The sequence below is a fragment of the Hydra vulgaris genome, chromosome 11 (genome assembly GCF_038396675.1).
Source record: "Hydra vulgaris chromosome 11, alternate assembly HydraT2T_AEP".
In the NCBI taxonomy this organism is placed as follows: Eukaryota; Metazoa; Cnidaria; class Hydrozoa; order Anthoathecata; family Hydridae; genus Hydra; species Hydra vulgaris.
The window spans coordinates 42,750,196-42,765,372 of record NC_088930.1 but is presented as its reverse complement, the minus strand read 5'-3'; the positions used below and the strand labels follow the sequence as shown (position 1 = coordinate 42,765,372).

At 25.6% G+C, this 15,177-nt stretch overlaps 1 protein-coding gene across 2 annotated transcripts in view; it reads left to right on the top strand.

The window, feature by feature from the left end:
- Nucleotides 1-2,764: 2,764 nt before the first annotated feature.
- LOC101235467 (sterol regulatory element-binding protein cleavage-activating protein) overlaps nt 2,765-15,177 on the top strand; it is an 87,811-nt gene continuing 75,398 nt past the window's right edge. Inside the window, exons 1-4 of one of the 2 annotated variants that reach the window (XM_065808903.1) lie at nt 2,765-2,973; nt 3,040-3,169; nt 9,061-9,188; nt 10,710-10,892. In XM_065808903.1, the coding sequence (XP_065664975.1) occupies nt 2,837-2,973; nt 3,040-3,169; nt 9,061-9,188; nt 10,710-10,892 (578 nt within the window). In that variant the 5' untranslated portion in view covers nt 2,765-2,836. The remainder of the gene's footprint in view (nt 2,974-3,039; nt 3,170-9,060; nt 9,189-10,709; nt 10,893-15,177) is intronic. The other variant, XR_010641506.1, reaches the window with a different exon arrangement.

Genomic DNA, 15,177 nt, shown 5'->3' with positions numbered 1-15,177 from the left:
ACAGACACTTTAATTAGTATCAAAGACCTATTTTTTTTTATTTCTTGATTTAAAATACATAGCTGATAAGTGCAGACAGACACTTTAATTAGTATCAAAGACCTATTTTTTTTTATTTTACCTTTTCATAGTTATTTTTTCATTGTTCTTATATATTTTACACGCTTTAAGTTTTAAAATGCTGTCTTATGTTCATTTTTTTCAGAAAAAGAATAAAAAAAAAAAAAGTGGAGGAACAAAAGTTTTATTTTGTATATATATACATATGTATATGTACATGTATGTATGTATGTATGTATGTATGTATGTATGTATGTATGTATGTATGTATGTATGTATGTATGTATGTATGTATGTATGTATGTATGTATGTATGTATGTATGTATGTATGTATGTATGTGTGTATGCATGTATGTATGCGTATGTATGTATGAAAGTGCTTTCACTAAGAAAATTTGGTAGTGGACTAAAGTTGCTACCAAAAAATCTAAAGCACTACTTTGGTACCATTTAAATTAAAAGTAACATTTAAAGTAGTTTAAGTTACAGACTTTTTCATTTACTGAAAATTAAGAGGAAGAAAACTAAATTTTTCTATGATATCAAAATAATCTCAGATGTGTGCAATTTGATTTTTAAACTTTGAAGAAGCAACATTAGTGCTTTATATAAAATGTCTGCTACTAACTCCATGTGTTATTTATATAATGCATACATATGCATTAATCTAGACTTTTTTATCATCTCATTATCTTTATCTAAAGATTGAGTATCAACTTTTAAAAATACAATTGCACATCAACTGTTATTTTCTAATAGTGACAAATTATAAACAATGCAATGTATTCAATGTTGAGATTTCTTCCTGTAAAATAATGCTCGTTCTTGTTACTTTTTACTTTTAGTTTTTTTTAAAATATTTTTGTTTAAAGGTAAGGTTCTTTTAGTTGTAGTTTTAGTTCTCAGAAAATTTCAAAGTGTGAAGTGTCAAGGAGTTAAAAGAATCCCTAATGCAAAGTTCTTTGCAGGCGTCATGTTCTACCTGCATTAGGAGTTTATAAACAAGAGTGTGTGTAAAAGTAATTTATTTCAAAAACTGTTAACAGTTAACTGTTTCTTGTTCCAGAAAATATTTTGCAAAATTAAAAGTGTTGTAGGCCATTGAAATTTGGTATTTTAATTAGATTTTTTAATCCTCAGGTTAATGCAACAACTACAGACAATGGTTCAAACTATGCCACTGCCTTCAACCAGTTTGTTTTGATTAAGTAGGAAAAACAGAGAGAAGGCGGATACTGATCTAAACTTCTTTTTAGAGAAAGTTTCTAGAAATTTGCAATGATGATATCATTCTACCAAAGCACTGTTGTTGTGCAACTCAGAAAGTGAACTTGCTGGCTTGTAAGAATACCTAGATATTGCCATTTGAATTTGAATCTCTATTGTTTTTAAAGTCAGTTGCAAAGACTTATGGAATATGGAATGCCTAAAATAGAAGACCTGTGATGGCAAATGATATCAAGGCAGCCTGGAGCTTAGTGACATCAGTGAACACTAGTTTAATGTGTTAAAATACTTGTCAATCAAAGAACATTTTTTTCCCTATAAGATTTTTATAATTTTAAATCTAAATTTTCTAAGGTTTACATTTAAGCGGTGTTTCCATTCTTTCGCGCATTCCTATTACAAGCTGCCAGTTGTCAGCTGCATTTAAAATGAATATAGCAGCCATGCCACAGTGTCATTCCAGTTTTCAACTGCATCATACATGAATACAGCAGCCATGCCACATTTAGATTTCTGGCTCAGAACCAAGAGAGCCGATGTTCGACGCAGGCTCTAGCTCAATAAGTGACATTGGTATGAAAGGAGGCGTGAACTTCCTAGTTAAATGCTCTTGAGCACCTTAATAACCACAAAAAAAAAAAAAAATACAGCACACAGATGGACTTTTTGCATTTAATCAAAACCAAAAAATTTTGTGTCAGAATTCAACGAAACTCACTAAGCAAATGCTGGCAACATTGATGTAAGTCACAGACTCATAAAAAATTAGCAATGCTAAGTAAATTTAAATTTAGAAAATTCAAATATTGTTTTCATAAAAATACATAAATTTTTTTGGTAGAAGACTAGTTGCGGGCTAGCACTACTGATTATAAAGTTTGATAAAGTAGCAGAAGAATTGTAGCGGTTTCTGGTTCCCAAAGATGCAGTAGGTAGCAGTAGCGCTTTAAAATATTTGGTAGCTATATATATATATATATATATATATATATATATATATATATATATATATATATATATATATATACACACACACACATTTTGGCGCGTATTTGACAGTTTGTTAATATTTTTTGCTTACTTTTTTCCATGCAGTTTAAGAATAATTGAAAAAAAGATTGCTGCCCGAACCTAAACCCTTAGTTGATGTTGCAGGACTTCCTTGCATTGTCTAAGCCCCAGGCAGCAACCTATTTTAGTATGACATTAGTGGTTAGGGTTGGCAAAAAATTGCCGACCTTGTTTTTATGTTTTATGGTAAAACCTTTGTATTCAATTTTTAAGCCAACCTAATGCCCACCTCTAACAGATTAAGGTCTGCATGTTGTTGCTGACCTCATTTTTCTTAATTTCCGAGGGCTGTATATATATATTTATAAATGCTATATATATACACACAAAAAAAACTTTTGTTTTCTTCACTATTTGTTTGTGTTTATATGTTTGTGTTTGTATTAATTTTACTGAATGCTGATTTAAGTCGGAAATCATTTTTCTGTAATAAAATATACATATATTAATACTATTTTCAAAACAAGCCAATAAGTTATGTTGTCAAAATTAATACGAAAGAAAAACATTTTAAGACAGCATGTAAGTCGACTATATTATCGTTATGGTACATTTTGTTCGCAACACCCTATTCTTCTATTGGGCTTCAGTATTAGTGTTGTTGTTGTATGCAGGTTAGTTTGATTTTTTAAATTTAGTTTTTGAAAATTTATGATTTTAATTTTTATATTGTTTTTTAGTTTGCCACTTACAAGTTTCCCTTTATTCGAAAAGATTCTGGCATTCTTATTTCAGAGAGTTATAGTTAATTACAAAACACACATAACTCCAATCTCTCAAAATCTATCTGAGTTCTTTGAAGATAAATCTGTAAGTTAACATGTCTGCCAAGTTTACTTTTGTACCAACATGTCTACAAAGTTTACTTTTATAGCCAAAAAAATATTTATAAATCAGAGTATTGTTTATATTAAAAGATTTTTTATCAGAAATTTTTGGGGTTATAAAAAAAATCAATACAAAATCAAAATGTACTACTTTATTTGTTATGCAAAATAAAAATTTATCTACTTTTATTATTCTCTAAAAAAATTTTTATATAATATCTTATTCCACAATTTCTCATTACATAACCCATCAGAAAAAAGTTAGTTCACTTTAATTCAATTTAAAGCATTTTTATTAAAATATTTTAAATATTTAGGTGTAAATATATAGGTGTAAATGATAGTTTTCTATTTGTCTAAACGTTTATTGTTTAAATGTTTTTTTTCTTTATACCTTTAAATGTCACCTTTATTTAACAGGAGATTTGAATGTTGATTTGATAAAATAATTTTGTTTATTAAACATGTTTGTTATGTACTCAAAAAATAAAGAATATTAAGTTACATATTATACAGAATATTAAATATATAATTACATATTATACAGAATATTACATATAATTACATATTATACAGAATATTAAGTTAAATATTATATTGAGTTACATATTAATATTAAGTCATTAATATTAATATGTAACTCATATTATTTTGAGTGCAGTATGTTGTAAATTATTTTCCTATGCAGTATGAAAATGCTATTCTCAAGCCATATTTCAAGAACTTTAACTTTGAGAGAAATAAAATTTAATTAAGATTTTTTAATTAGTTTTAATTTAGTATAAAAAAAAGTTACATTACCTTCACTCTAGATAAAAGTTTAAAATTAACAACAATAAAAATATATATTTACAAATGTTCCTACCTGCAAATTAATCTTTGTGTGAAAAGAGGTTGTGTGATGCAGTGATGGTGTTGTGGTGTGAAATTAAATTAAATGTTTGATTTAATTTTTGGTATCACTGATTTTTATTTCATTACCTTTTTTTTATTAAATAAATTAAATCATAGTATGATTAGTTTTTCTATTACACAAGTAACATTTTCCATATTTGAATTAAAATTGTTTTTTTTACTTTATTAGATTTTTAATGGAGTGGAGATTTTTATAGAGTTGAGTGAAATTTTTAGGTATTTTGTTGGGTGAACTCTGCATGGCCTTTGTTAAGTAAACTTTCTATGGCTTTTGTCTGCAGATTTGTTGAATGTGTTTGCAGATGTGTTTGAATATTTCCATTTGATTAATTTTTTTTTTTAATTAATCTTTATTTAATTTAAACTACTGGAATATCTTTAAAATTTTTATTTATAAATGAATAAAAAAAACTACTTTCTTAATTTTAACTTGTGACATCCACCAGTCCATATAGTACCTGGTTTTTTATTCACAACAAAGTTTCTTTAATATTTAGGGCATCAATCTAACATATATGAATTTTATAATATTTTAAATAATGATAACTTAAAAAATGTATTGTTATTGTATGAATATTTTCCAAATCATAAAATGCTAAGTTAACTGTAAATACTAATTTTATCTTTACACTTAGCCTAGCAGAAGTTTTTATGTTTTTATTTTTTCAGCCAAAATGATTTTGCTTTCACACATTTCATTAATTTTTTCAAATAACAAGTTTTTCTATTTGATTTTTCACTTGGGTAATAAAATTTGAAATACTATTAATATTACATAAAAGTGGTTTCTAAAAACATAACTGATAAATATTATTTGTTACTCATCATTTTGCAGTATTTTTTATGTATTTCATAAATCATTGTGGTAGTAGTCAAGCAATTAAGACTTTAGTAAAAATCACTTATCAATTTTTTTATTTTACTTTATCATATTATCACTTAATCATACCCTGGTTAAGTCGAACCATTAGCTAACTTGTACAAAAAACTTCGCTCAACTAAAAATAGATATTTTTACACTAGATATTAAATTTTTTTTTGATTATATATATATATATATATATATATATATATATATATATATATATATATATATATATATAGTGTGTCAATTGACGACTAAAACCCAAAATTTTCAAAAAAATAAATTTTATAGTGAAATAATGGTAAGATTTCATAAATAGAATGGAGTAATACTTTTAAAAATAAATTAAATTAAGCTGTAGCTACATTTTTTTGGGTTTTTATGTATTCAGTTTGCTAATATTTTAAAAATCGTTTGAACAATGGCATATTTCATTTTCTGTTTAAAAATTAAACTTTAAGTGGAAGAAATTTATTTTGAACCTATAAGAAGATATTTTTCAAAACTTAAACGATTAGCTTGATAAAAATAAATTAAAAATAAAATTACTTGGATTATTGAAAAATTTCTAATAAAAATAATGGCACCAAAAATCACAAGAAATTTATCAGTTTAAGTAGATATGCTCACTTAAGTAAAAATGTTGGAAATGTTCACTTAATTAGATATGATCACTTAAGTAGATATGTTGGAAAAGGAAAACCCTTTTTACCATCTGAGTTCCCTACTGCATGGGACATTTTATGATATGGAATATTTTTGAGAGAGACCAGTAACCTTAATAAAAGAAATTATAAACTATATGTCTATAAACTAGTTAATGATATGACTCTATCTTTATCTGCTCAATGGAAAAAAGCTAATTGCAAGTTTTTACATCCAATAGTAACAAAAGAATGTAGTATTAAAGCCAAACTGAAGTGTAATGTGCCTTGGAAATGTAAAAAAATCAATAAAGGATCGTTTCATTAAAAAAATTGACAAACTTGTTGATATTTTATCCTGTAAATGTTTAATAATGTTTTGTTCGGAGTGTGGTTGTGATCAAGGCTGTAAAAAGCAGGCACAGCAGTAAATGTATGTGTGTACATGAAAATAAAATTCCGGTTATAGAACTCAGCTTTATCAATTCACAGAGAGACAAAGTTGGAAGTTTTGTGCATTATTATATTAGTGGAGTTGATACTATAGAATCAACAAAAATAAAACAAGTTGTAAAGAGAAAAAAGGAGTATCAGCAATTAGAAAAGAGAGTTAAAAAATTTAAAAAAGAAGAAAAACTCAACCAAATGATTCCAGAAGATTATAATTGCTTTTCACAGATTAATCAAGTAATAATAAAATATGTTTGTTAGTAAATAATTCTAATAAAGTATTTTTGGAGAAATTAAATATTGATATAGTGATTTATAAAAATATCTTAAAATCTTTTTTTTACTTTTTAGATTTTTTATAAACTATTAACTTATTAACAAAAAGTTTAATTCTTGTATTAATTTTTTTAGATTAAAAAAACAAATAAAGTTGACTCAGAACCAAATAAAGTTCTAGAGAATTAGTACTTTCCAATAGTATAGCAATCGAATTAGATAGTAAATGTAATAAAGATCTTGAATATAATGTGTTTTCTGTATTTTTTTTCGATGGGAGGAAAGATAAAACAAAAGTATTAACAGGATTTGATGGTAGGTATTTCCCTAGTCTTCTTAAGGAAGAACATTATTCTGTAGTTACTAAACCAGGTAAAAGATGTCTATTTCATTTTGTTCCTGATTAGACTGATCACAGAAAACATGCTTAGGTAATTGCAGACCACTTGGTTAACTGGTTGGTGGAAAGAAATTTAGGAACACAACTAAAAACTATAAGAGGAGACAGTACAATTGTAAATACTGGTTGGGAAGGTGGTGTGATGCAATAGGTGGAAAAAAAAATTGAGAAAGAGATTAGTGTGGATTGTGTGTGGTCTTCACACAAACAAGTTAGGGTTAAGACATTTAATTATAAGCTTAGACCGTCTAACAAAATGTGGAAATAAGTGGTCTTGACTACTGGGAAAGATGTTAAATACAGCAGCAAGTCTTGAAATTAATCCCAGATTTACAAAAATTAATGTTGGGTCTGCATTAATTGTTCTTAGCCCTGAAGTAATAAAAGGTTTAAGTACTGATCAGAGCTATGGTTACAAAAGCAATAAGGTCTGGTGATTTACCTCAGCAGTTAGCAATGCCAAAAATAGGACCTGTTTGCCATAGCAGGTGGTTCACAACAGCATTAAGATTTTGCAGGATTTGGGTTTCTCAGCATGGCCTATATGGTATCAACCTTCAAAATCTTACATAGGTTTTCGAATTTATTTTTGGTGTTTATATTACAAACTGGTTTAACATAAAAGTTAAACCATGTTGAGATGAGGGACCAAGACACGTTTTATACCAAGTAGAACTCCTCAGAAGCCAGAGGAAACCAGTTTTTGATATTGTAATGCCCCCCAACTAAAAGATCAGCTTGGTATGCCCATTTAGAAGCTATTTTACAAGCTATGATATGCAGTGAGAGTAAAGTAGAAAGAGTTCAAGCTGTGGAAATTATTTTTACGCTTTGTGAAAAATATCATGAAGAACACCTGATATTAACATTAATGCTAAAAATCTTTTTAGTTTGATAGACTGGAGCAATAATATAACAGAACCACCTTTGACATGCAATTTTACATCTTCGGATATTAAAGATTTAATTAATAACCCCATGGTTCTTCCTTAATGGAGTTCACATACACAATCATTTGAGAGGTGTGTACAGCTAGTCACAGAGCTGCAGGACATGTCCACACATCAGAAAGAAGAGAAGCTTACATAAGAGCCCAATTCATTAGCAGAGAGTTGATGTTTGCTAATAGGAGCAAGAAAGACACGATAGAACTTCGAAACTATACTTAAATAATAGTGATTTTTTAATTATTAGTTTTTGTTGCGCTCAAAAAGTTTAACACTCTGTTGTTGTTTTAATATTCAACCTATATGTTTTATATTATTATATTTAATTAACACTTAATATTCAATAGGTTAATTTTTATTTTAATAAAATAGTAGTGTTTTTTTTTAATACTATTAGTTGTCATAATATAACAAATTTTATTTTTATAGACAAAAATATGTGCCTAAAATGAATTTATTTTATGAGAAAGCTTGTACTATAAGGATTACAAAAATTGAAGGGCTATCTAACAATAGGGTGCCAAACTGCCCTATGTATAAGAAGCCCTAAAATGTATTTTGCAACAAAATATAAGGGTTTTTATAAAGATATTGTTACATATTTTACACACATAAGCAGAATTTTTAAAATTTTTTCTTTATATTGCAATAAATAGAATACTTAAAATAATGAAAAATAAAACTGTTTGACTCTAGGCAGAAAAAATTATATAAAACAGCTAACCATTTTTCTGTGGGTGCGCACCTAGTAGTTTGTAGAATAGCCATAAAGAGTAAAATTTAAAATTAAAAAAAATGTAGCTAGTGCTAAAATTCAACAAAATTTAAGGTTATGTTTCTTATTTATATATAAAATCCTAATATTTTTTTAATATAACCTTTTTGAAATCAATTTTTTAAATGACACACCCTAATGGGGACATTAGTATTATTGTGGACATTTTTGTGTACTTGTTAATTTGTCCCTGTAAGCAACTTTTATAAAGAGCGAAAAGTACACGCATCGACTATCAAATAGCCTGACTTGCAAGGGAGTGCTGCTACATCGACTGAGGGTTTGATTAAGGTCAGCATCAAGGTCAGGCTTAGGATTAGGGTTACGGCAAGGTTTAAATATGGTTATATTTCTGTAATTAATCATTTTTGTAAATAGATGAAAATGAAATATAATACATAATAAATAAATAAAAATCACAAAAATAATTATAAAAAATATATTTTTATAATAAGATAATAAATTTAAATATGTATAAATAAAAATAGAAATAAAATAAAAATTAAAAAATATATATAAATATAATAAAAATAACATAAAAAAAGTAAAAAAAAAAAAATACATAATGGGAACAAAAAAAACATTTTTTTGTTTTGTTTCAGAACTTTGCATATGTTCAACAAATAATCTTCAAAGTCAATTTGATAGGAGAATTGAATTTAACAAATGAGCAGCTTATTGAAAGTACTTTACATTTACCATTATTACAGGAGTTGGATGAGCAACTTAGGTACTTTCTTTTAGTTTTTTTTTTTTATAACTTCCAATTTTGTTTTTGAAATTAATAAAAGAGTTCATTCAACACATTTTTTTGAACTTTTTTTTTTGAAAATACCTATTATTTTAATTTATTTTGAAACTACTTTAAAAACTTTTGATATATATTTGCTGGTGATTTTCTACATTTAAGTTAATACATATTTTTTGCATTTAAAGTTTGATATTTAAAACATTTAAACAATAAACCTGTGTGTATTCATATTGTTTTTAAATAGACAGTGTTTAATCAAGAATGATTTACACTTTAAGTTTGACAGTAAAACTAAATTAAAAAAAAAACTTTTTCATAACGACATTTAAAATATTACAACCGCTGTTGTGTACTTGGCTTGTCTGCTTGATGGTATTAATGTGCTTACAATGGTAGCCTGGTTAAAAATGTGCCAGCAACAAGTTAGCAGCACTAATATAAATGACGGCAGGATTTTGCTGATGAACATCATCAAATGGCAAAAAATATTAAACATTAAAAAATAGTACTAACACTAGTCATGTAAAAAAAAAATTGATTCTATATAATAAGGTTTTTATACAAGTTTTCCAAAAAATAATAAAAAAAAAAAATTAATGAAAATATTAAAATACTTTGTAGTATTTAATCTAAATTCAATTTTGTAGACATTAATATTGCATACTAATATTAATAATATTAAAATAAACAATACAATGTCTAATATTACATATTTGACATTAGATTTGACATATCATTACTTTTTTTCAGAAAGTTCAACTTTATTGAACTAATTTTGAAAATATAAAGATAAAATCATTACAGATTGCAACCTTAAATCTAAAACAAAGTTATTATAATTTTTCTAAATGAAAAAAAGTTTTGTTTTAACAAATTTTACTATTTTAAAAATATTAATTTAAACATTGTGGCGAAGTAAAATGTTCGAGTTATTTTATTAATTTTTGCAAAGATTTAAGATGTTGCATGAACTGAAATGAAAAAAAGTTAAACAAAATTTGAAAAAAATTAAACTTTGATGGAGTTTTTAGTTTTTTTCTTACTTTTTATTCAAATGTTAATACTTGGTTAAAAATTTTAAAAACATGCAGCGTTTTACCTGATTTTTTAAATTATTTATTGCATATATAATTTACATATTATTCTGGATTATTAGTAATGCATACCAGGTATTTATATTACATATTATATTGATTTTAAGTGACACCCTAGTTTATATAGGGTTCCATTTAATAGTTAATATAGGGTGCCATTTAAATATATTATAGGTTTGTTTTTTAATTTCTTTTGCAAAAAATTATTTCAAATAATTTATCTAAAAGTTTTACAAAAAGCAACAGTAGTTTAAAAATTTTTTTTTGTTTAAGTTATCGAAATTAATATCCTAAGATAAATTAATATTCATAATCTTAAAATTATTATCTCAGAAATATGAAGTTTATCTAATTGAAAAAAAAAAAAAAAGGATTAAAATAAAGTATTTTTGTTTTTAATCTATAGAAATCCATCATCAAATGACGATTGGATTGGTTCATGTTTAAAACTTGTCAGAGACCCACCATCAATGATGTCAATAAGAAAAAGAATAACATTTTCTTATGGACGATTTCACAATGATCTCAAAAATAAAAAATTTTTTAATATGAAATGTTTATTTATATCTCCTATTTTAGCCATAGACAGGTATTTAATTTTATTATAGATTATTACTATTTTTACTTTTGTTAATATATACTAAAAATTTAGTAAATAACTTATGGTAGGGCTTGAAATAACAAACTTTTTTGTACTGGACAATTTGTCTGATAAATACTCAGATTTGTAAAGAAGTTTGATCGAACGCTATTCCTGACCACGCATAAAAGAATTTTTTTTTACAACTTGACCATTCAATTTGTAAGATTATCTAACAAAAAGAAAATCTTGAAGAAAAAAAAAATCTAAGCTCAAAAAATTAAATTTTGAAAAGGAAAATATATTTACATTATGTTTTTTAAAAATTTCTATACTATGCAAAATACTTTGTAAATTATTAAATACATAAATTATTATGTAAATATATTAAATACATAAATTATGTAGTTACTAAATACATAATTAAATATGAAATAAAAATGTATAATAAAATTACAAAATCATTACATACACGAATTACTATATAAATATATTAAATGCATAAATTATTAAGTTTACTTATTACTTTAACTAAAGTTACAAATTAATTATAATGTTTGCAATGAACCCATTTTATTTAAATTATCAAAGAATATTATAAGTAATTACATTTATATAAATATGTATTTAAAAAAAAATCTTTTCAAACTTTTTCGAGGATTAATTTTATAAACACTTTTAATAGCGAAAATTTTTAGAGTGAAAACAAGTGTTATGTAACAACTCAAATTTAATAGTGTAATTAAAATTACTGGTTTCTATAAGCATTAAAATAACTATTACGTTAAAATTTTTATAAAATAAATATAAAAGGGGTTTTAAAAACTAAAATATTTGTTTTAAGTTTATAAAAACCATCTGACAAAAAATAAAATAAATACTAAACTATAAGTTTAAATTAATAACTAATTGCAACATATTAATATAAATAATAAAAACCAGGCTACTTAATTCAAAAAAGTGTAATGCTTTGGCGCCTTATAAAAAATGGATTAACTCAAAAAAACGACGCATTTTATTAATGTAGTCGTGTGTTCAACTTCAATTTTGTTTTGTATAAAAAATTAAAAAGTTCAAAAAATAAAGTTTATAAACAATACTGAATTTATTAATAATTTTGGAACAACTAAAATGATTAGAAAATAAATGTAAATATATGTCGGACAAAATGACAGATAGATGTCGTTTTTTACAGCACAATACTGTAAAAAATAAAATATGTAAAGTATACTGTAAAGTATACCGTTAACAAACTTTTTTTTGGCAAACCAGTTTGTAACAAAGTTTTAACGGTTTACATAAAACAACTGTATTTTTTATTCAATGTTTTTGTTTGAGCAATTTATTATAATATTTAATATAAGTTACATTATATAATAAACGCTTTTTGATTAACTATCGGTAGGATTGTGTTTATCAGTAAGTCATTAGTATTTATTGGCCTGTGACCCTGGTTTATTTCTTATATGTAATATTGTTTTAAAATAAATTTAAAGTAATTTTTTGATAATGCGTGCAGACACAATCTGATAATGTCAAAAACCTCTGTGTAATAATGCATCAATAATATTTCCCTGTTATTGTACACTTAAAACAATATTTGTTATATAGGCCATAAATTTTTTTAAATTTATTTTACGCATTCATTGTTTCAGTTGATCTAATACATTTTTGATCATCTTGATAATTTTTTTAATATAATAAAATTTTGATCATTGGATATAACTATAATTAGGGTAGTGTGTTTTTCCATTGGGTTAGTTTTCTTACAATTTTAATTATAGCTTTTGATAGACCGAAATCAACGTGACAGTAGCTTCAGAAAGCGGCTGTATGTTAAATTACATAAAAGTTTTGTTGTAAAATGTTATTGCTCATTTGAGGTCACTTCACTGTGGTGCACTAACTCATTGCAAAACTAATTGCAAAATAGATTTCAACATCACTTTTAATTGACAAAAGACTTTTTTAATTATCTCTGGATTAAAACAGCCAATGAGGAAAAAACTCAGATAAATTTGCTTTATTTCTGAACACTTAGATAAATAGTCAAATAAGCACAGGGTTAAAAAATTTTGTTGTTGTTGTTGGATTTTATATTTAACTGCTTTAGAAGTAAAAAAAAAAAAAACATGTTTTAGAAATTTTTTATATTTACCAATATAAAAAATAAGTACAACTTAAAATAATATAATAACATCTATACAAGACATCAATGCTCTCATCCTGACTGTCCTATTAACCCTCCCCAAACCCCCTTAAATTTTAAATTTTTTTTGAGGTTTGATAATTACAAATTTTTTATGGGCCGAACAACCATTTGAAAATGAAAATTATAAAATTGGCTCCATACCCTCACTAGATAAACAAAAAAGATGAACTAAAAGGGTTTGATCAAAACGAACCCATTATCAAGACCACTTGAGAATGGGTTCTTATCTCACTACTTTATTCTTAAAGCTAACATGTTTTTTTTGTAAAACTAAAATTTTAAAAATAAATTTGTGTGTTTTCAATAATTTTGAATAAAAATAGTAAAGTAAACATATTCAAATAGAAAAAAAAATAAAAAAAAGTAAACAGAAACATTTGCATTAATAATTTTCACAAAATTCTAAAAAATATTTTTTTAAAATTACTATTACAAATTAAAAAAAGTTATGAGTTAATCAACTGAAACAATATATCACTTGTATCAGCTGAAGTCTCTAGATTGCAATCAACAGTAACATCATTCTCATCATGATCACTAGTATTACCAAGCATTATATCAGCAATAGTTGCTTCTTTTTCATGGAGTGTGACATTCGCATACATAAGAACTAAGTCAATTGCTTTATCTTTTGCAAGTCAGTTTCTACCCTTGAAATGTGTAAAATATAAAAGTTCTATATTCGTTCATGTGCAACTTGAGAAGCTGGAACAGTAAAGACTGCGTGCAACTTTTGTTAAATTTGGAAATTTACTTGCACCTTTAACACTCCACTAGATATCAGGATCCATTAATTCATATATAATAAGATAAATAATTTGAGCTGCAAAATTTTGAGTCGGTTTTGCACATAGTCTCTGAAAAGATTTTATTTTGTTTTTCGAAGTTTGATAATTGCAAAGTCCTCTTGTTTCAACTATGTACTTTGGAAGTAACTCAAGGACTATAACAAGATCACTTTAACTGGATGGAGGAGGTTCAGTATACATATTTTTATCACCGTGATTTTATGGATCAAGAGCGTATGCAAATCCCGTGGATGGTGTTTGAACAAGTTCCCATCGGCGTAAAACAAGAAATTTCAATACTGAGTTTTCACTCCATATTTGCATTAAATTAATAAATCCTAAATAAACTTCAGAAAGTAAACAAGTATCTGATTCCAGTTTACCTACTAGATTTGATAATGGTTTCATAACATTAACAAAACCTTGACAATCTTACCAGAAAAAATTATCTTGTATAACGTATGTTCAAATTTTTGTGTGGATATATACGAAAGAGCACCTGAGTTTACTAAATTCAAATGGACAAATTTGTATTCACTATTATGGGCAACTTATGTATTATGACTATATCACCATATTAAAACTGCATGTGATATTGCTCACATTTTCTTTAAATTATTGTTTTTACACAATTTTGAATTAAATGAAATGGATGAACAAGAGATGTATATATCTTTTACTAAATATCTTTTACTAAAATATCTTTTACTAAAAGATTGTATGAGCAGCACAGCCATTAGAAATTATTTTCAGATATTTTTTTCAATGAAACCATTGCTTAAAAAATTAAGCCATCTTGATTTTGTAAGCACTGGTTTCATTTTCCTATTTTTAACATAAATTAGATAATTAATACGATGATTTGCATTAATTTTAAAATTGAATAATTTTAATGTTTGAAAATCCATCAGTCACTATACTTAAATATACTGAACTGTCAACATAATCTTTTATTGAGCATTTTTCAGCATTCAATGCCCCTCTAGCCCCCACTAATTCATTTATTAGATGGAGGTCTATATACAGATATAAGATTTGCATGATGTTGCTTCCAAGCAGAAGAACCAGCTAATGTGAAAGGTACTTCTGTACGGAAAAACACCCTTGCATACAATTTATAAATTTTTTTGATGTCAACTTTGTTTATAGTGTCAAAGTATGAATTAAGCATAGTTCTTTTAGCTGAAACCGAATCGTCAGAGGTTTGTGAGGTCATATTTTCATTGCCATTTGTTTCAACTGTTTTTATGTAGTAAAAAAAAAAAGTTTCCTAATTGTTTTCAACACTTAAAAC